The sequence below is a fragment of the Canis aureus genome, chromosome 38 (assembly GCF_053574225.1).
Source record: "Canis aureus isolate CA01 chromosome 38, VMU_Caureus_v.1.0, whole genome shotgun sequence".
Taxonomy (NCBI): domain Eukaryota; kingdom Metazoa; phylum Chordata; class Mammalia; order Carnivora; family Canidae; genus Canis; species Canis aureus.
This window is the reverse complement of record NC_135648.1, coordinates 2,046,201-2,067,728: the sequence shown is the minus strand read 5'-3', so window position 1 is coordinate 2,067,728 and position 21,528 is coordinate 2,046,201. Positions and strand designations below refer to the sequence as shown.

At 42.0% G+C, this 21,528-nt stretch overlaps 1 protein-coding gene across 4 annotated transcripts in view; it reads left to right on the top strand.

The window, feature by feature from the left end:
• COPA (coat protein complex I subunit alpha) overlaps positions 1-21,528 on the top strand; it is a 42,594-nt gene that overhangs the window by 9,637 nt on the left and 11,429 nt on the right. For 3 of the 4 annotated variants that reach the window (XM_077886614.1, XM_077886615.1, XM_077886618.1), the window contains exons 6-17: positions 495-604; positions 6,195-6,304; positions 8,067-8,166; positions 8,695-8,830; positions 9,337-9,419; positions 12,295-12,445; positions 13,405-13,471; positions 14,598-14,673; positions 16,574-16,656; positions 17,307-17,446; positions 18,008-18,093; positions 18,182-18,347. In XM_077886614.1, the coding sequence (XP_077742740.1) occupies positions 495-604; positions 6,195-6,304; positions 8,067-8,166; positions 8,695-8,830; positions 9,337-9,419; positions 12,295-12,445; positions 13,405-13,471; positions 14,598-14,673; positions 16,574-16,656; positions 17,307-17,446; positions 18,008-18,093; positions 18,182-18,347 (1,308 nt within the window). The remainder of the gene's footprint in view (positions 1-494; positions 605-6,194; positions 6,305-8,066; positions 8,167-8,694; positions 8,831-9,336; positions 9,420-12,294; positions 12,446-13,404; positions 13,472-14,597; positions 14,674-16,573; positions 16,657-17,306; positions 17,447-18,007; positions 18,094-18,181; positions 18,348-21,528) is intronic. The other variant, XM_077886616.1, reaches the window with a different exon arrangement.

Sequence of the window (21,528 nt, the reverse complement as noted above, 5' to 3'; positions counted from 1 at the left end):
GATTTTCTGATCGTTTCTTGCCAAAGAAGGGAGGTCATAGCACTAGGTTTTTGCTGGTTTTCAGTTCTGTTCCTATGAAATCTGAGTTAAGGTCTAGACCTCCATTCTGCTTTGTGTTCAGGCCTTGAGCTTTCCATGAAGATATAAGGACCATTGAAAATGATGCCGTTTAAGAGGGATATCCTACCAAAATGTAACTGGTAGTTTTTTGTGTAAATTACTAGATTCCATTTATTTTGATCTTTGAACGTCTTTAACATGAGAGGAGAGTTGTGCAATTTCACTTCTCTTGAAATTGGTAATATTTAAATACTGAAGCATCGGGGATAAAAGAGGACTTTTGGTAAAACAGCTGACCTTGTTTATTGTTACTGATTCAGAATTGTTAGGATGACTTGCCTTTGCCTCCAAGAATACTTGGGTATGTTATCTGTGTGTGTAGGCTTCTGTTGAGTCCTGCCTCTAACTTGGTATTGTCTTTTTTCTTCTTGCAGTGTGTTAACGGGACACAACCATTATGTAATGTGTGCTCAGTTTCACCCCTCGGAAGACCTGGTTGTGTCAGCCAGCCTGGACCAGACTGTGCGCGTTTGGGATATTTCTGGTGAGCTGCCCAAGTTCAGGGGACAGTCTCATCACATCTGACGCAAAACTGCAATTGCTGAAAATAGTGAGGGTAGTTGGCTTAGAACAGGAAAAGTTAGACTATTCTGTTCTTGTATAATAGTATCTCTGCTTATGAGGGTATTAAATCTGCTTTTGGTTGTTCTTTATGTTATTCTGGAGAAAAGTGGCTGCTCTAGAAAGTGCATTTAACTTGAAGAAAATTTCACTTTGTAGTTTGTTACAGTTTGTAGTTTAAGTTTGTGGATACCATATCTAGTATAGTTTATAGAATCTGTATAGTTGGGGGTATTTTTTTTTTAAGATTTTATTTATTCATGAGAGACAGAGAGAGAGAGAGGCAGAGAGACAGGCAGAGGGAGAATCAGGCTCCATGTAGGGAGCCTGATGAGGGACTCAATCCTGGGACTCTAGGATCACGCCCTGGGCCGAAGGCAGACACCAAACTGCTGAGCCACCCAGGGATCCCCAAGTTGGGGGTATTTGATTAAGATTCGTGCTTTCCAGTAAAATAAAGCAAGAAATGCATCTTCCACAAAAATGAATTTTAGGAATAGCTCAGTGCTGGAAACAGGACTCTGGGGTCATGTGGGCTCATTTAGAAATAGGAAAACCCCTCTCTTTCTTCTAGTGTAGAGAGTACAGGGGAGGGTGGGATTTTTATGTCCAGAACACCTTTCAGTGGGCAGACTTCTAGAAATTAAAATAGATTTGTACATTTTTTTATAAAATTTATTTATTCATGAGAGATGCAGAGAGAGGGGCAGAGACATAGGTAGAGGGAGAAGTAGGACTTGATGTGGGACTCGATACTGGGACTGCGGGATCATGCCCTAAGCCAAAGGCAGACAGACGCTCAGCCACTGAGCCCCCCAGGCATCCAGATTTGTACATTTTGGATAGTAGGGATAATCCCTCTTTTCACAGTTTATGTATCTTGATTTTGGGATAAGGATTTGTATGTTTAGTGCTATGGAGAGGAAATGTGAGAAGTTGCTAAGTTGAGATTGTAAATTTGAGGGAAGGACGGCCCTTGTGAAGCTGTCAGGCCGGCTGGCTCCCTGGAAGTGCTTTGTGGACGGTTGGAATATGGAAAAGGAACTCCTAAGTGCTGTGGTTTCCTGCCCAGTCAAATCTGCCTTATCACTTGTTGAATTGTCTCCTTTATTTGTTTATTGCCTTTGGAATTCTCAGAGTTTGGGGTTCTGGGGAAGGTCAGTTGCTACACTGCAAAACACTTGCTTCGTTCTATAAAAGGAAGGCCCTTCAGAGGCCCTTGCCTGGTTCTGTGTTTTTTTTTTTTTTTTTTTTTTTAATTTTTATTTATTTATGATAGTCACACAGAGAGAGAGAGAGAGGGGCAGAGACACAGGCAGAGGGAGAAGCAGGCTCCATGCACCGGGAGCCCGATGTGGGATTCGATCCTGGGTCTCCAGGATCTCGCCCTGGGCCAAAGGCAGGCGCCAAACCGCTGCGCCACCCAGGGATCCCACCTTGCCTGGTTCTTTATGGTGGTAAAGGTATCACGCATCTGAATTGTGTGGCCAAGATGAGAGGGTGGGCTAGAGCAGTATGGTACTTGCTGTCCTTATAAGCCACAAATGAATAGCAAGTCAGAAATCTGGATTTCCGGGTGCAGCACTTGGAATGTTGTAATAGTTGGTTAAGATTCATGCAGCAAGAGAGCAACCAAGGGAGGAGGACGGTGGGAGAGCAGAACCTTTGGGTTCTTTCTTTTTTCACTTTTTGACTTTCTGATGGTTATGTATTTTGGTGCAGCAGAGATCTGAAGAGCTGAAAACTAATTTAGGTGGCCCAAGTGCTCTTACATATCTCTCCAGCCCCCTTTCCTTCTCAACCATGAGAAGAGTTTTTGACAAAAATTCAGTGTATGTTAGGTGTGGTCTTGAATTCAGGGATGACAGTCTTGAGTCCTGTGTCCCCATGAACCATTGTGATGACTCTCATCTTAGGATTTCTAGAATCTCGTGCAGTTTTCAGAGGGTCGGAATTAGAAGGGAATGGTATCAACAAGACTGTGTTGGAGATAGGAAAGTTGAACTCTTTCCACTAGAGTTTTTGCCATTGCAGTTTTTCGTCAGACTGATGAGGCTTTTTGAAGTACACCCAGATGTGACCAGCCTTGCCGACAGGAGTTAAGCACAGGCCCTACGAGCCTGTGCTCTCTCCTCACCGCTAGTGCCAGGGAGCTCCTTGTTTACTCTCTCAGTAACCTAGCTGTGGCTTTCCATGTTTTTTTGCTGTGCACACATTCAAAGCCCCCTCTCTGTCTCAGGATATAGGAGCCTGGTGGGGTTGGATCTGGCTCATGCTATTCTTGCTGATTAGCAGCCAGTTTTTGGAATAGCGTTTCCCAGCCAGAGCTCCGTGACAGAAGAAAGCACCACTCAAATACTTTGAGTGGCTGTTTTCTCAGTTCTTATGAGAACAGTGTATAGCTAATGGCAATGCAGATCATAAAGAAGTTTACTCATCACACACATAAAAGGGATGGTTTGGCCGTTAGGACTTAATTCTTTCCTCAGAGCACTGGGCTGAGAAGGGCCTCTTACTGCCCTCCTCTGAGAGTACTGTTCATGCTACCTGATGCTAGCACAGCAGGTACCTGTGGCCCACGCTACAGCGATTGGGGCAGTTGGGTGGATGGATTCTCACCGATAACCTGAAATGCCCAAGGCAAGAAATCCTTTCTTTGCTTTTGTAGGTTGAAGATCATTTTTATATCAGAATTAAGGACCTTAGAGAAGAGAGGGAGTGTGGCCCCAGTTGCTTGTGGGTCACACTTGCTCTTGAATGTGTGCAGTGCCTGGGTCACTATATAATAATATTGCAGTAGCTGTACTTGTTTGGCATGTGTGATGCTGAGAATTTTGCACTAACTTGCTGTACTAAGGTTAATGTTCTCTTTACCATTTCTACGTGTTTTTCTCTACTCACAACTCTCTTGACTTCCAGTAACGCCTTAATCAGAGTAAAAGATGTTTTAGTCTTTAGCCAAATGGAGCTTTAAGTTAGACTTTTGCATTTATTCTTTCCTTTTCTGGAAATCAGCATACTCTTTTTAGCAGAGTTATGTTTGCCTGGGTTCAAATAAGTCTGAACACAGGAAGAGGAATTAACTTTTAAGTCTGTTAGGGACCAGAGTAGTAATTCTGAGAGAGGAAAAGTTAGTTCTGAGTCAGAGAATGAATACCCACATTTAAAGGACTGCTGGAAATCCTAATTGTTTGGAATGTCTAGCTGTTGGAGCTCAGTATACAATGAGAAAACAGATCTTTAAAAGAAAACCTGTCTTCTTGTTATCTGTCCCATGAGAATTGAGCCCTGTAGGGCTTACTTAACCTGAATCTTTTCTGTTAGCCTGGCAAAAAACATGTATTTAAAAGAGAATATATTTATAATCTAGTTCTAGAAGATAGATTATTTTTTTTAGCTTGATTTTCCAAGTAAACTGACAGTAAAATGATCTTAATGTGCTTACACCTTTGCATGTCAAGCCCATGTAATTTAGGCTTAATCTTTGAAATGACAACTAAAAAAGTATTAATTTGCTGCCAATTCCTATCCTTATTCCTCTCTTTTTACTCCTGCCCCTGGCCCCCGTTGGGAAGCGTGCGTCAAACTGGTCCAGTCTGAGAGTGAACTCCCTTCCCTCTGGATTTGAGTAGCTGCTGTAGAAATTTTCCATCTGTCGTTCAGTCATAGCGAGATGCTTGTCACAGGCTCAAATACTTCTCTAAGTATCTTTTCACTGCCTGTCACTATTCATCTGTCTGTTTTTGCTCTCCCTCCCCCTCCGTCGTGACAGCGAGTGCAGCAGAGGCTTGCATTCTGTCATACGGCTTTCCTTTTAATGTGTGTGTGTTGAAGGTTATTAGAGGTGAAGTTCCTCACAGGTGTCTGTCTTTGCACCTTCCTCTGAATCTGTTTCAGATTGACAGATCCTATTAAAGAGACAAGCGAAGTAAGTGAGAAGAGACATCCCTGTGATAACGTATTTATGAAGCCTGGGAGGGTGCATTTTTGTTCAAGTGTGGCTTTATTCCTCTTACCTGTTAACTGCTCACCTTGGACAGAGGACGAGATGATCAACATTGTCAGGCCATTGTGAAGGCCTCCCTCTCCGATGCTGCTGTCTGCATGCCCTTGGAAGAGAGTTTACATGAATATTGTGATTTTAAAACAACACAGATAAATATAATCATTACTCTTAAATGTTCATATTTCCCTAGAGATTCCAAAATTTAGGCTTAAAGTGACTTAGGTTTTATTTTCAGTGATGGCTTTTATTTTCCCCTCAATTTTGATGAATACTTGCTTTTTATTTTACAAGTGCCAGTTGCTTGAATTTCCTCTTTTCCCCACAAATACTTCAAAAGATAGAATTTTAGTCCCAATTTTATTTTCCTATTTATATATAATCATACCTGCTAGTCTGTCTCAAGGGTTGTTATCAGGATCAAATTACAGAACATATATTAGCACTTTGAAAATCACGGAATGCTTTTCCAGTGTAAAGCAGTTGTATTGTTTGCATAGCTTTGCTTGTGACTGTACCACAGATAGTTTTAAAAGGTGTGGATGAGTTGTAAGTTTGGGTCCTATACGATTCTTCTTACCTTGGTGTCTTTTTTCTATTTTCAAATTAAGGGCAGTTCCTCCCAGTGACACTAGCCTCCAAAAGTTTTACTGGCAAAATACACATATTCAGATCTGTAAATAGCCTTTTTAAGTAAGAGCTTAAAAGGACACGATGGTTATTTATACATACATACATACATACATACATACATATGTACCTGAACTAGATTTTATTAGTCATGATCTAAAAGAAAGAAGTTACGTTCATCTGGCAATCTTTTTGTTGAATACATTTATAAAGTACTGTTGTGCATAAGGACATGATAGTTTAAATCATTTTGTTCTGTGCCCAAGAGTCACATAGAAGAGTACACTTGCTGCGAAAGTTGTAGTTTTATACTCTCTTCCACAAGGTAGCTGTTTGGTTTCCTCTCCTGCCCTGGAACTTCCCCATGAATTGCCGAACAGCTTCTGGTTTGAGAAACAAAGAGCCATGGCTTCCCCAAATGACTTTTCTTTTAAAAGTTTTTGAAGTGATGGAAGAGAAGTTGCTGTAGTTGTCATAAAGTTGAGAGTGGAAATGGGACGCTTACCATTTGAGTCTGCATTTCCAGAACAATAAAGACTAGAAATTTTCTCAAGTAGGCTGCTCCTGAGGCAAGGCTTGCGGAGGAAGTTAGCTGTGTTAGAAGTTTAGATTGTCGTCCTCTGGGAGGAAACACCGTAGCAGGTCTGTTAAGTGTCAAGGGAAGAAAAGAGAGGATAGTGAAAGTGCTTCAACATCTGGAACATTTTTAGAAAGAGAGAGATAGGAGCTCTTGACTTCTTTCTTGAGTCTCTCTAGATTTCTTTTCCCCTCCTTTTTCATTCTCGTTAGTCTATCCCTGTCCCTTCCTGTGCCTCTCTTACTGTGTTCTTTTTGGTAACACTATTTTGTGTCTTCCATCCCACTCCTTATCCCTTCAAAGGTCTAAGGAAAAAAAACTTGTCCCCTGGTGCAGTGGAGTCCGACGTGAGAGGAATAACTGGGGTTGATCTATTTGGAACGACAGATGCAGTGGTGAAGCACGTGCTGGAGGTACTTGTCTTCACAGCCTGCAACTCACATGGGCTCTTCTCCGGGAAATGGTGACAGCATGCCACTCGTTTGTTCATTCCTGCAACAGAATTGTGTGGTGCTTATGAAATGGCACTGTTTTGAGGCGCTGGAAGCAGAATATCCCGTGAGCCAGGAGAAAGGAGGCTCCTGTGCCACCTAAGGGAGAGTCACATTACCTCCTAAACCCAGCGGGGAGAGCAGGAGAACGCTGGCGTAGGCTCCGTCACCATTCCAAAGCAGAGTCCGTTCACACGCCTCTTGTGAGAGTTGGGGTGGGGGGTGGGAGGATTTAATCGGAGTTATTGAGGACCAGCCATGTGTAAGTAATTTGTGTGCGTGGTGAGAAAATAGAAAAGCGCTAGAGAAAGAAACTAGATTTTAAAAAAACATCTAATTTAATCCTCACAGCTATCCTCTGAAGTAGATATTAGTAACCTCATTTTACAGATGAAAAAAATTGAGACTTAGAGAAATTGAGCAGTATACCAAAATCCACATGTATCTAGTAAATGGAAGAACTAGGATTTGAACTTGGATTGGATTCCGAACCCAGGAGACTTTGCCCACAGCATGAAGTCTCTCAGAAACACTGGTGATTTGAAACTACCTTATCTATGATTCTGCTGTAGTGCTGAGTACAACTAGATAAATGAAGTATAAGATATATTAAAATTAGCGGTTCTTTTTTTTTTTTTTTTTAAGATTTTATTTATCCATGAGAGACACACAGAGTCAGAGACATAGGCAGAGGGAGAAGCAGGCTCTATGCAGGGGACCTCATGTGGGACTTAATCCTGGGACCCCAGGATCAGGCCCTGGGCCGAAGGCAGGCGCTAAACCGCTAAACAAGGGATCCCCTATAATAAGCAGTTCTTAAACTTTGTGGTCTGAGAACCTCTTTATCCTCTTAAGACTTACTGAGGACCTCAAAGAGTTCTTGTTTATGTGGTTTATATCTTTCAGTTTTTACCATATCTGAAATTAAAGCTAAGAACACTTAAAAACACAAAATATATTAAGCACATATTCTGTTAACCATCAAAGCAATGACATCATGTCATGTAGCCTCTGGAAAACTTTATCCTTGGGAGAGAATAAGAGTGAAAAAGGCAAATAACATCTTAATGTTACTATGAAAATAGTTTTGACCTTGCATATTTCCTCACTCATCTGAGAGTTTCCCAACCATATTTCCTTGTTATGTTATGAGATTGTTTTTTATTCTTGAACTAATCATTAATTTTTCTTTATTTTTTTTTATTTTTATTTATTTATGATAGTCACACACAGAGAGAGGCAGAGACACAGGCAGAAGGAGAAGCAGGCTCCATGCACCGAGAGCCTGATGTGGGATTCGATCCCAGGTCTCCAGGATCGCACCCTGGGCCAAAGGCAGGCGCTAAACCGCTGCACCACCCAGGGATCCCTTGAACTAATCATTAATAATTAGTTGAGGAAATAACATATAAGTAGACAACAAAGCAAGGCAGTATATCCCAAATGCAGATGACACTAAATTTGGGAGTAGAAAGATTTGGGAATTGGCATGAAAATTTGGGTGTAATACTGAATGGGTTGACGTACCTGTCATGTTTATATCTTAGAATAGCATAATCCCTTGAGTCTTTTCACAGGAAGAACAAAAATCAGACATTTTTTATAATCACCTGCATGGCCCATAAATTTTCTTTCAGTAATAGTACAAAGCCATTTCAGAAGAACCACTTCTTTTTTGCCACAGGGTCATGATCGTGGAGTAAACTGGGCTGCCTTTCACCCGACTATGCCCCTTATTGTCTCTGGAGCAGATGACCGTCAGGTGAAGATCTGGCGCATGAATGGTGAGTAGACCAGTGACCAAATCACCGTGTCTAAAAAATTGACTGCTGAGCAGCAAGGTGAAGTAGCTGGGTCTTCTGCACTTAGTGACCCATTTTCCTACCTTAGGTTCTTTTTTCCTGTTTTTGAGGCATCCTAGTTTTGAGGAGTCTAAGCATAGTTAAGAGTAACCATTCATTCATTCAAAAAATATTTATTGGGTACCTGCTTTGGAGTTACAATGGTGACTAAAACACATGGAGCTTATATTTGTTCTATCATGACAGCTGGTGACAAATAAGACAGGGTAAGCAAGAGGATAAAGGATGATGGAGAAGAGGTGCTGTCACTGGTAGGAAGGTCCAAATGAAAGAACAAAGAAACATGTATAGATTCTGAGGCTTAAATGAAGAAAATTACTCTGTTCGAGAGAAGTTGCTGATGCAGCTTTTGGAGTAGCACCTAGCATTTGATGACAGATGCTGTGATTTTAAGTCCTGGATTTGTAATAGTAGAGAGTTGTGGTAATCTAATTCTTCTCCATCCTTCAGAGTCAAAGGCGTGGGAGGTTGACACCTGCCGTGGTCATTACAACAATGTATCTTGTGCTGTCTTCCACCCTCGCCAAGAGCTGATCCTCAGCAATTCTGAGGACAAGAGTATCCGAGTCTGGGATATGTCCAAGCGGTAAGGGGGTTTTGATGGGTGTGTGACCAAAGCCAGGGGAAGGCCCCTCCTTTCTCTCATTCTGTCCTAAAAGTTAGATTAGAGAGCTTCTGTGCATCTCTTCATCTTCAGCATATAGAGACACCAGGTCCGATGTAATGGAAGCTTTAAGGAGCCTAGCAACAGCCAGCATTTACAGATCTCCCCTCTAGTACAGTCTCCACGTGCATTCTTTTTCTCCAAATTTAAGGGTGTTCTTCTGTAGTTAGAGAAATAAGAAATATGGAATGAAGGTAGTATTACAAGAAATCATGATGAATAAGGGGAAATTGAAATCCCAAAATAGTAGGGTCTTTGTCTTCTTGGTAGAATTTATCAAGACTACCCTTTACTTAGTATATGCAATTTGCTGTCCCTGATTTAATCTTTAATCAGTGTGCTGGCTTACAGTCAGTGCTCTCATATATGATGGGCTGAGGATTTCTCAGAAATGAACTCTTTCATTTGTGTACCTTTTGCTTTCCTAGGACTGGGGTTCAGACCTTCCGCAGGGACCACGATCGTTTCTGGGTCCTGGCTGCCCACCCTAATCTGAACCTTTTTGCGGCAGGTAAGGGCCATTTCTTCTCTTTTTCCTTGAGTTCAAAGTTTGTAAGATATGAGAGTGATTCTGCATTAGTTTTCTCTGATGCATAGCAGGATGGCGGGGAGGAGAAGGAGGGTTCTCAGAGCTGTGCAGTTGAAGCTTTTCTCCTTTGCTCTCCTTTACCTTCCTGGAGAACCATTCTTTCAGTGTTCATTGTCCACCTGGATCCATTTGCCAATAAAGCCCATTACCTTTGATCATTTAGAAGGCCAGTGGTGGACACTCAGGATTCTCTGACAGAGGAAGTGAGAAGCTAGAGGCAGAGCTTCTGTCATTCGTTTAGCTGATACAAACGGAGCCTCAGGCCCTAGTCTGGGTGTTGGTGTGAGAGCAGCCTCAAGCAGTATCCCTGACATTATGGAACTTTGATTTGTAGTGAAGGGAGAGAGACCATAAACTGTAAATATATAAAACAAATGTGGAAAATACTTTGAGAAAAGTAAGGCAAAAGGAAGGGGCATGAAGAGGGATGCATGTAGGGCACTGCTGCTTCCTACTGGGTGTTGAACGAAGTGAGGGGTGACCCACTCACTGACAGTGCTGTGAGCAGTGCTGGACCCGTGTGAGTGGCATCGGAGGCCAGGAGGGTACAGCCAGTGGAGGCTGAGTCATGGGACGGAAGAGCAGGCTCGGTTGTGGCTCCACCTTACGGGCCAGGCTCAGATTCAAGATTTTATTAATGGGTGGAGAGCCATTGGAAGGTACTGGATAGGGAAGTAAATGAGCTGGTTTGTGTGTGGAGAGCTGACTAGGATGACAAAGGTCAGAGGTGGATGATGCTAGTAGGAAAAAAGCAAAATATTTTTAAAAAACAACTGGACAGGCTTTTTTTTTTTTTTTTTTTTTTTTATTCATGAGAGACAGAGAGAAAGGGAGAGGCAGAGACATAGGCAGAGGGAGAATTGGGCCCCATGCAGGGAGCCCGATGCGAGACTCAATTCCAGACCCCAGGATCACACCCTGAGCCAAAGGCAGATGCCCAACCGCCAAGCCACCCAGGCATCCCTGGACAGGCTTTTTAAACTAGCATCCCTGTTCAGCAAAAACTTTTATGTTCTTGCTATATGCTAGGGACGGGGGAAGGATGGAAATTACCATAATTTCCATTACGGTAGAATGGAGCTCTACCGGTAGAGCTGGTGGACTTAAACAATCACAGTGCAGGGTGTTCAGTGCTATACTAGAGGGTTTTTTTTTGTTTGTTTGTTTTTTGTATTTTTAATTGAAGCATAATGGACAAGTATACTCTATCTTATTAGTTTTAGGTGAACATCATAGTGATTTGATATAGTCGACAAATTGATATATGGAATAGGGGACAAAATAGTCTCCTTGATTAAATCTAGTTACCATCGGTCGCCACACAGTTCTTAGAGTATCATTGACTGTATTCTTTATGCTATTCATTACATCCCCATGACTAACTTATTTTGTAACTGAATATTTATACCTCATAATCTCCTTTATCTATTTGGATCACTCTCCACCTCCTCCAGCCTCTGGTAGCTTGTTTGTTCTCTATATCTGTGCTGTTTCAGTTTTGGGTTTTTTTGTTTTTGTTCATTTGGGTTTTTTTTAGATTCCATATATTAGTGATCTTTTACAGTATCTGTCATTCTGTGTCTGAGTATTTCACTTAGCATAATTCCTCTAAGTCCATATTGTTGTAAATGCAAGATCTCATTCTTTTTTATGGCTGAGTAATGTGCCATTTTGTGTGTGTATGTGTGTAAAACATTTTCTTTATCCATTTATCAGTGGAAACTTACCATTGCTTCTGTATCTCTTGGCTACTATAAATAATGTGAATGTGGGAGTACATATATCTCTTCAAACTGGTGTTTAATTTTCTTCAGATGGATACCCACTAGTGGAATTGCTGGATCATATGGTGGTTCTATTTTTAATTTTTTGAGGAATCTCCATACTGTTTTCCTTGGGGGCTGCAACAATTTACATCCCCACCAGCCGGGCACAAGGAGAGTTTTCTTTTCTCCACATCCTCACCAATACTTGTTATTTCTTGTCATTTTGTTAACTAGCCGTTCTTAACTGGTGTGAGCTGATACTCATTGTGGTTTTTGATTTGCATTTCCCTGATGATAAATGATGTGGAGCATCTCTCCATGTGTCTGTTGGCCGTTTCTGTGTCTTTGGAGAAATGTCTGTTCGAGTCCTCTGTCTGGTTTTTATTTTTTTTTTTTTTATTTTTTATTATTTTATGATAGTCACAGAGAGAGAGAAAGAGGCAGAGACACAGGCAGAGGGAGAAGCAGGCTCCATGCACTGGGAGCCCGATGTGGGATTCGATCCCGGGTCTCCAGGATTGCGCCCTGGGCCAAAGGCAGGCGCCAAACAGCTGCGCCACCCAGGGATCCCTCTGTCTGGTTTTTAATTGTTTGTTTGTGTGTGGTTTTCTTTTTTTATATTGAGTTGCATTCTTTATGTATTTTGGATATTAACCTCTTATCAGATACGTGATTTGCAGATATTTTCTTCCATTCAGCAGGTTGTCCTTTCATCTTGATGATTTGCTTCAGTGTGCTGAAGCCTTTTAGTTTGATGCAACTCCATGTGTTTATCTTAGGTACAATGGAACTTTGTACAGAGTGTTAGGAGAACACAGAGGAGGATGTGTCTAACTGTGACAGTATGATAAAGCATTAGGAAAGGATTCACAGATTTTTTGAATAAGAAATCTAATAACTGTGAGAATTTAGGCAAAAATGCATTTAGGCATCTTTGTTTTTAGTACACATACAGCCCTCGTCCTTGTGTATCTCCTGTTTCCAGCTTTCTTGCCTACAGCTAATTCTTTCCTCTTCTCACTGTGCTCCAGGCCATGATGGTGGCATGATCGTGTTTAAACTAGAACGGGAACGGCCAGCCTATGCTGTTCATGGCAATATGCTACATTATGTCAAAGACCGATTCTTACGTCAGTTGGATTTCAACAGCTCCAAAGATGTAGCTGTGATGCAGTTGCGGAGGTAAATCAGACCTGTTCCCTCCCTCCACACCCTCATCTGTCACCACCATGTGATAGCTACGAACTGGACTCTGTCTTTCAACAACATTTTGCATTTTGGATCTCCTCTCCTCTCACAGATTGAATCCCTATTGGGGAGACTGCTCAGTTTAAACCCCAAGAGCACGGTAGGCACAGAGGCCATGAGGAGAATGAGAGTTTCCCTAATGAGAATGCTAGTGACCCTGTGCAGAGGAGATCATACTTCCACTGTCTGCCAGGTCTCTTGCAAACCAGAGAAAGTTTCCTGGTAGAGAGCAGCCAAACTTGGTGACAGGCATTTTTGCCTCTATTTGGCATTTCTGTAACTCTTCTTTGCTTTCCAGCAAAATGCACACATCTCTAAACTAGAATATATGTCTCTGGAAGCTCTTAACTCTGAAGATACGATAACCTCTGGGATGTCTGGCAAAAAGAACTGTCCTCTTGGAAAGCCAGCTGCATCAGCATGCTGAAACATTCATGGTGGCAAACTCTGGCATGAGGGTTTGATAACCAGCCTCCAGCATTACTACAATAAAAAGATGGGTTTATGTGAACACTCCAAGGGACAGGAGAAATTAGCCAGAGAAAGAGCACATCATGTTACTCTGTGGTGTCCTCTGCAATTATGTGTAGGAATTTGTACCCAAGAGGAACCAGTCCCACTCAGTACAATGAGTGCTAACCCTACCTTCTGTTGAATAATTGGGCTTGTAGTAGGGTTTGCCTTTTTTAAACTGTTTGTCAAAGCTGAGTTAGGGATGTCCTCAAGCGTTAAAGGAAGGAAGAGAGTAGATGCAATATTTATTTTTATTCCTGATTATAAAAGTGATGAGTATATGTATAAAGACTGGATAAGTAGGAATTTTGGGAGTAATTCCATTCTTCCGTCCTTATTCCTCTTCCTTATTTTCTCTTTTTTTCCATGTATAACTCCAGTGGTTCCAAGTTTCCAGTGTTCAATATGTCATACAATCCAGCAGAAAATGCAGTCCTATTGTGTACGGTATGTAACCCATGGTGTCCTCTTATGATTGTCCTATTTCCCGTAACTTTCTTTCTCATGCTTTTAGGGAACCTCTAGTGGCTGTTTAGAAACTATGTAGTGGTCATTTTAAAAGAGCTAACATAGTGAACAGGCTCAAACCAGGTCCACTCCAGTGATACCAGCATGTTAGGGTTTATGAACTTTCATAAGTCTGACAATTTCTAAACTTAACAGAGCATCAAGATGAGTGACCCAGGGATCCCTGGGTGGCGCCTGCCTTTGGCCCAGGGCGCGATCCTGGAGACCCGGGATCGAATCCCACATCGGGCTCCCGGTGCATGGAGCCTGCTTCTCCCTCTGCCTATATCTCTGCCTCTCTCTCTCTCTCTCTCTCTCTCTATCATAAATAAATAAAAATTTAAAAAAATTTTTTTAAAAAGTGAAAATCCTCTTTGGATTTCTTAAAAAAAAAAAAAAAAAAGATGAGTGACCCAAATCACTACAAGTATATATATTCTATGCAAAGATGATGCTTAACTTGATTCCTTCATGTGGGTAAAAATTGTAGGGCTGACTTGGAAGAGGGTTGCTTTCCTTGGAGTTGCCTTTAGGGCCAGCAGGTAGCCCCCACATTTCTTCATATAATTTGGGAGAAAAAGGAAATGACATTTTACTTTTAGTGCCCCTGTTTGCCAAGTTAAAAAGAATGAAAACTTGTCTTTCCCCATATGACTTCTAGTCTAACCCTGTTCTTGTTCAGTATCTAAGAACATTTTTTTCCTCACAGTTGTCTTTATTATCTTTTCTTTGATTTTTTTTTTCCTTTGAACAGATTTTTAAGTTGATGAGTATACACAGGTAGAGCAACCAGAATACTGGGGATTTGGTTCATTAAGTTTTGGAGGCAAGAGCAATCCTTGCTTCCTTTCAAATAACATCTGCGTTTTTGGAGGATACAAAAAATAAGGTGCTGTGAATTCTGAGCCTGAGAATTTTTAGCAGTAGAAACATTTGCTTGCCCTCTGGGTGAAGGAAAAGGAAGGGATAGCTTCAGACTGTTGTACAATGGCACAGTTTTCTCTGTCGGAATAAACTGCCATCTTTGTTCCCCTCGCTAATGATTTGACTTCTTTCTCCTTTACAGAGAGCCAGCAATTTAGAGAACAGTACCTATGACCTGTACACCATCCCCAAGGATGCAGACTCACAGAATCCTGATGGTAGGTGCTTCCTGTGTCTGCAGGCTTTGCGCACAGCTCCCGTCTCCCGCGCCGTCACGCCTCTTCAGGTTTTTCACTTTCCATCCCCAGCCTGCGGCCACATCACTCATGTCTGTTGGCAGGTGCCGCTGACAGTTGCATCAGAGGCGACCATGGTGTGAAATATTCATGTTCCTCCTCCATTTTATTACTCCAGCTAGATATATATTTTTTATAATTTGGTTATTAGAAACTCTCCATTTTCTCTTTCAGCACAGCATGTTATCTTAGTTTATTGTCAGCTGATATGACTTTCACCCTGGTAGTTTCATTTATTTAAGAATGTGGTTCCAATCTTGCAGTGTCTCATCCTGGGACTAGGGATTTATGCTCTCCCATCCACATCCAGATCCGATTGGCATCCTTTTGCATGTCAGAGAGATGAGGCTATTCGCAGCCCCATGCCCCACCAGGGATCCCAGGATCCAGCTGAGACCCCTGTCTACCTCTTCCATCACCACCACCCCTGGTTGAGTCCTTCCTGTTAGAATTCGCTGACAGCCTTCTCAGAATGGACATGTCTTGCCTAAGCTCCTTTCAGTCCACTTCCTCCCGTTGCTTTACAGAGGGTTTGTTCCTTGGGTCCCCACCTTACTAGCACACTTCCATGATATTTTAGACTCCTGTCAGCAGAACGTGAGAAGTCATTGTGCTAGTTCTGTCCCTGTTGTTAGTGCTACTGTGTCCTTAGTGTTGCTAATATGATGTACTCTTTAAAAAAAAAAAAAAAAAGTGTGGTTCTGGTGAGAAGAGGGGAAATCTGTCAGTCTTTGGTATCCATAAATTAGTTTCTCTATAAACAGTTAAGTCATTTCTGACCAAATTTTATGATTAAGTCCCTCCCTATCCACCCCCTTGCTCTTTTTCCCCATCTGTTACAATTAATAGAGTTTAAAATATCTTAGTTCTGTTTTCCTACCACTTCTATTTTCTTCCTCTTTCAAGGGAGAGAATAGTAAAGGAGTAAAGGTGCAGCCCGGTGACAGGGAGCAGAGAGGAAGAGAAAGAGCAAAAGCTTGACTCAGCGTGGGTCCCTAGGCCCTGCAGAATGGGGGTGTTGGTTGTGATAAGAATTGCCTGTCACCCACAGGTGCTAGAGAGGTGTACAGAGCAAGGCTGGCCAGCATGTTTTGTTTACTTTTCTGCTGATGCTATAGATCAAAGAGTATTTCGTGCAGCCTTCTGTGTGTGACTGTTGAAGTTTCCCCAAGAGTAGAGAGCCCATTCAGAATTCTCATCAGCCAGTGAAATGTTGGGGAACTGAGGAGCATTTTATAACTTTCTTCAGGGTAATAAGAGTGATTGACATTTATAGAGCAACAGCTTGGTGCTAAATACTGCCCACACAGAGCTCATCTGCCTGTCAAGATTTAGTTGGGGGAGTGCTGTGCCCCACCCTGCTCTACCCGGAGGTCTGCATTTGCATGTTAAAAGCAGTAGAGCAGCTGCGTCCTGGGGAGGGGGCTCTGTCTCTACTCCAGCATGTTGAGATAGGAGGTCCTAGACACTGACAGGCTGCTTGCAGCGCTCCGCGGCTTGGCCAGCAAGGCCCTGCTCGTTAGCTTGATGGAGTGTGCTGTCTCCCAAGATGGGCGGTCCTTCTGCCAGTACATGGTGTTGGCTGAAATGCAGCCACTTGGCCTAGAGAAAAGAGGCTTGGCAGGGGTGGAGGTTGGAGTTTGGAGGGGACTGGTGGGGAAAGTCACTGACAATAGCCTCAGGTTACAGCTGAATTAGTTAGGAAGCAGCTGAACTGGCGAAGCCAACATGGCAGCCAGCAAGACTGGCAGCTCCGTGGCACCTGACTCTGTCACCTGCCAGTGGTTCACCACATGCTCCCACCCTTTGGTTTTGTTTTCAGCTCCTGAAGGGAAACGATCTTCAGGCCTGACAGCCGTTTGGGTTGCTAGAAATCGGTTTGCTGTCCTAGATCGGATGCATTCGGTGAGTTAAGCCTAAAAGGGGAAACTGATACAGGCAGTGTGGTAGCAGTGGTCTATGTATTGCATGAAGAAAGAGCATGTTTTTTCTCTGCTCACCACCTGGGGAGCTGTGATCATCGTGCAGATACCCTAGTCCCCTTAGGAAATAAACCTTAAAATTGATTTGACTGGGTTGATGATCACTGTGGGTCTGAGCTTGAGAACTAAGCTAATATCACTCTTGATAATACAGAAGACAAAAGCCATCAAATGTGAAATAGGTGGATTGGACAAGGAGTAAATCCTCTTCCTTATCCTAGTTATTCCCACTGGTATTAAAATGTAAGCCGTCCTCAACAAGACAGCCAAAACTCTATCAAGAAAATATGTAACAAAAATTTAAGCCCCAGAAGTGCTGTTCTCTGTTTGAAGGAGGAATTCAGACTTTAGTTGGTTTTCTCAGGATGTTTCAGTTGGGGGAAGAAACAGAAGCTCTCAAGGCCCCTGAAGAGGGTCTTGGTTGGGGTGGTCTGCCCGGCGTGGTGACTTACCTGGATAGGAAACGACCCAGACTTGGTTTCTTGAAGCTAAGGAACAGTTGCTGAGGCACATTGTCAACTGCAGCTTACGAATATGCATTTCTGATAACACCACCTGTGATCATTATTTCAGCTTCTGATCAAGAATCTGAAGAATGAGATCACCAAAAAGGTACAGGTGCCCAACTGTGATGAGATCTTTTACGCTGGCACAGGCAATCTCCTACTTCGAGACGCAGAATCCATCACGCTGTTTGATGTACAACAGAAGCGGTAACGTGTTAGGTGCCCCTAAAGCAGATAGGCATATGTGGGGTGAGAGTGGACATCTGTAGTGGGAGGTTTTCCTCCCAGTGACTCTACCTTAGGCTTGGCCACTTGTGTGCTCTAACTCCAAGACTCTTTTTCACCACTTTCTCCTCTGGGTCACTTTCCGTCCTGTCTGTACACACTAGCATTACAATGAGGGGCTTATTTATCTGTTTTTGGAGCACTTACCTGAACAAAGAATGTTTTGGAGACATAGAACTATAGGCACATAGGGATGAATAGCACAATTCTTATCCTTAAAGGAGCTTACAGTCCACTGGTGAGCCCAGACATACACAAATCCCTAGTAGTATGTGGGAATGAGGGGCAGGGAGTTGAGGGATGGCAAAGTGTACAGTGTGAGCCAAAATGTTTCAGTCACTCAGCTACAATACAGAGAGCGTTCATTTGGCATTATTTTAAGAAACTGGGGCTTATGTTAATTTGGAGATAAAAGGATGTAGGTCTCAACCTGGGATGAGAGAATTGAGTCCACTCACATTCATTCACCTTTCTCTGCCCCAGAACTCTGGCCTCTGTGAAGATTTCCAAGGTGAAATATGTTATCTGGTCTGCAGACATGTCCCATGTAGCACTACTGGCCAAACATGGTAAGTCTTCATTGTATCCACCCTGATTTAGAGATCAGCCCTTCCCTCCCCATCCCTGCCAGTCTGCTTCACTCACCCTGTCCAGCAGAGCACTCATGCCCTTTGCCTCTTACAGCCATTGTGATCTGTAACCGCAAACTGGAGGCTCTGTGTAACATTCATGAGAACATTCGCGTCAAGAGTGGGGCCTGGGATGAGAGTGGGGTATTTATCTATACCACAAGCAACCACATCAAATATGCCGTCACCACCGGGTAAGTGAATTATCTGATACACAGAGAGGGAGAAGGTAGCTCTTGAAATCACTGTCCTGTCTCGAGGGACGTAACTGAATCCTCCTTGAACTTGCTTCGTGGGAAATCGTTCTCAGTCACATATGTACTGGGCACTGCTGACCAGTCTTTTTCAACTCTTAAAAAAATTGTGACATATGACTCAAAGAGAAATGCATGGAGTACATATGTAGAAAATAGCAGATTGTCAGAGGGGCTATAGCACACAAAATAGTCCACAATAGCAGATTGTGGACGTCCATGTACCTGCCAATCAAGTCAGGAGCTAGGGCAGTGCCAGCGGCCAGAAGCCCTTGGCCACATGGTTGTTACTGATCACAACCATGTCCACTTCCCACCTAAAGATCACATTATTCTGATTTTTAAGGAAATTTTGACCTAGCTATTCTTTGTAATTTTACCACCCAATATGTGTCTTAAAATAGTATCTTAATTTTGCCTTGTTTTGAATGTCATGTAAATCATACTGAGTGTATTGTTCCATATTTTGCTTATTTTGTTTACTATTTTGTTTGTAAGATGCATCCATGTTATAGCTCTAATTTATTTATTTTCATTGTTGTGTCATATTCTCTTATATGAACATACCACAGTTTATCAGTTCTACTCTACAGGGTTATTTGAGTGATTTCTAGAATTTGGCTGCTATGATGAACAGTGTTCTTTTAAGCATTTCTTTATATGTTCTGGTGCGTATGCACATAACGTTTCTCTAGAGTGTCCACCCAGAGTTGAATTGCCGGATCATAGAGTATGTGTATCTTTATGTTTACTAGGTAACGTGAAACTGCACTCCAAAGTGGCTATACCAGTTTGCATGTCTACTAGCATACTATAAAAAGGTCCTTGCTTGTCTTCCTGGCCAACTTATTTGTGTCTTTGCCACCTATTTGTGTCTGTCTGATGGGTGTGTAATGGCATCTCATTGTCATTTTACTTTGCTATTCTCTGATTCCTGAGATTGAGCAACTTTTCAGCTGACCATCCATCAGGATTTTCTCTTTGTGAATTCTGTTCAGGCCTTTTATCTTTTTTTTTTTTTTTTTTTTTTAATGAATTATCCTGGGCAGCCCCGGTGGCTCAGCGGTTTAGCGCCGCCTATGGCGGGGGACGTGATCCTGGAGACCCGGGATCGAGTCCCATATCGGGCTCCCTGCATGGAGCCTGCTTCTCCCTCTGCCTGTGTCTCTGCCTCTCTCTCTGTGTTTCTATGAATAAATAAATAAAATCTTAAGAAAAAAAAGAAATGGGTGATCAAGCAATATCAGAAACATCATGACCAAGTTAGATGTGTATCAGGAGGGGCAGCCCCGGTGGCGCAGCGGTTTAGCGCCGCCTGAAGCCGGGGGTGTGATCCTGGAGATCCGGGATCGAGTCCGACATCAGGCTTCCTGCATGGAGCCTGCTTCTCCCTCTGCCTCTCTCTCGCTCTCTCTGAATAAATAAATAAATAAGTCTTTTTTAAAAAAAGAAAAAAGATATGTATCAGGAATACAATGTTGGTCTAACATTTTTTAAAAAATCAATTTAATTCACTAATCAATAAAAGAAAAATCCTATGATTACGTCAGCATATGCAGAAAAAGTATCTAATAAAACTCAATATTCACCTGAAATATAGCAAGAAAATTCCTTAATAAATAAAAGCTATCTCTAAAGATATCTACAACAAGCTTACATAATGCCAATACACTCAAAGCTCGCTCTTGTTCTTAAAGATTTTGTTTACAGGCAGAGGGTGGGGTGGGCACATAAGCAGGAGGAGTAGATTGAGGAATCTCAAGCAGATTCCAAGCCAAGTACGGTGCCCAACGTTGTGCTCAATCTCACAACCCCGAAATCACAACCCAAGCTAAAATCATTAGTCAGACACTTAACCAACTGAACCACCCAGGCATCTCAAAGCTCACTCTTTAAAATTGGGAACAAGAAAATTTGCCATCACCACATTTATTCAAAACTATGCTGGAGATTCTGGTCAGTACAAGAAAAACACATGAAAGTATAAGTACTAGAAAAGAAGAAACAAATTGTTATCACCCACAGATGCTATGATTATCTGTGAAAAAAAGACAAAAGTCTAGCAAGGTCTCTGAAATAAAATCAACCTAAAAATTTACTTGTGTTTCTAAATATCATAAAAAATTAGAAAATTAAATTCTTAAATGGTTACTATCCACTTACAAATCTCATTGAAATTACCAAGGGCCTAAGAATAATCTAAAGAAATGCAAGATCTCTATGGAGAAAATTGTAAAAACTTTATTGAAAAAGCTTTTGGAAGACCTAAATAAATGAAGAGTTACTACACCACATTCACAGATCAGGAAATTTAATACTGCAAAGATTCAGCTAGGCCCAAAATGATAAACAGATCCAATACAATCCCAACTGAAATCACAATAGTGTGTTTTGTTTGTTTTATTCTGCATGGAATTTCACAGGCTGATTCTAACATACTTTTTTTTTTTAAAGATTTTATTTATTTATTCGAGAGAGAGAGAGAGAGAGAGAGAAAGAGAGAGGCAGAGACACAGGCAGAGGGAGAAGCAGGCTCCATGCAGGGAGCCCGATGCGGGACTCGATCCCTGGTCTCCAGGATCACGTCCTGGGCTGAAGGTGGCGCTAAACCGCTGAGCCACCCGGGCTGCCCCAACATACTTTTTTAAGGAAAAAAAAATGTGACAATTTGCCTTTTCAAGGCAAAATTAGAAAATAGCCTAATAACTTCAAAAACTGAAAGTGGGAAAGATGTGAAGAGTTGCTTTAGTAGATGCGAAGACTCCTAATGCTTTAAATACTTAAGACAGAAGACATACAGCACAAGAAACCGGTCCTTGCATTTTTGTAAAGATGATTCATATGTGACAAAGATGGCGTTGCAGGGCTAGAGAATAAAGGCTCTCTTTTCAGTAAATGACATTGGACAGCTGAATGTCCATAAGTAAAATGTGAAACTGAGCTCCCTGTACCTCACATGCCACACAAAAATCAACTTCAAGCAGATCACAGTTCTAGATATAAAAACAGAACTATAAAGTTTCTACAAGAGAACATAAAATAATGCCTTTATAACCTTGGAGTCGATAATGATTTCTTACATGAAATACAAAACCTAATATCCATAAAAGATAAGATTCAT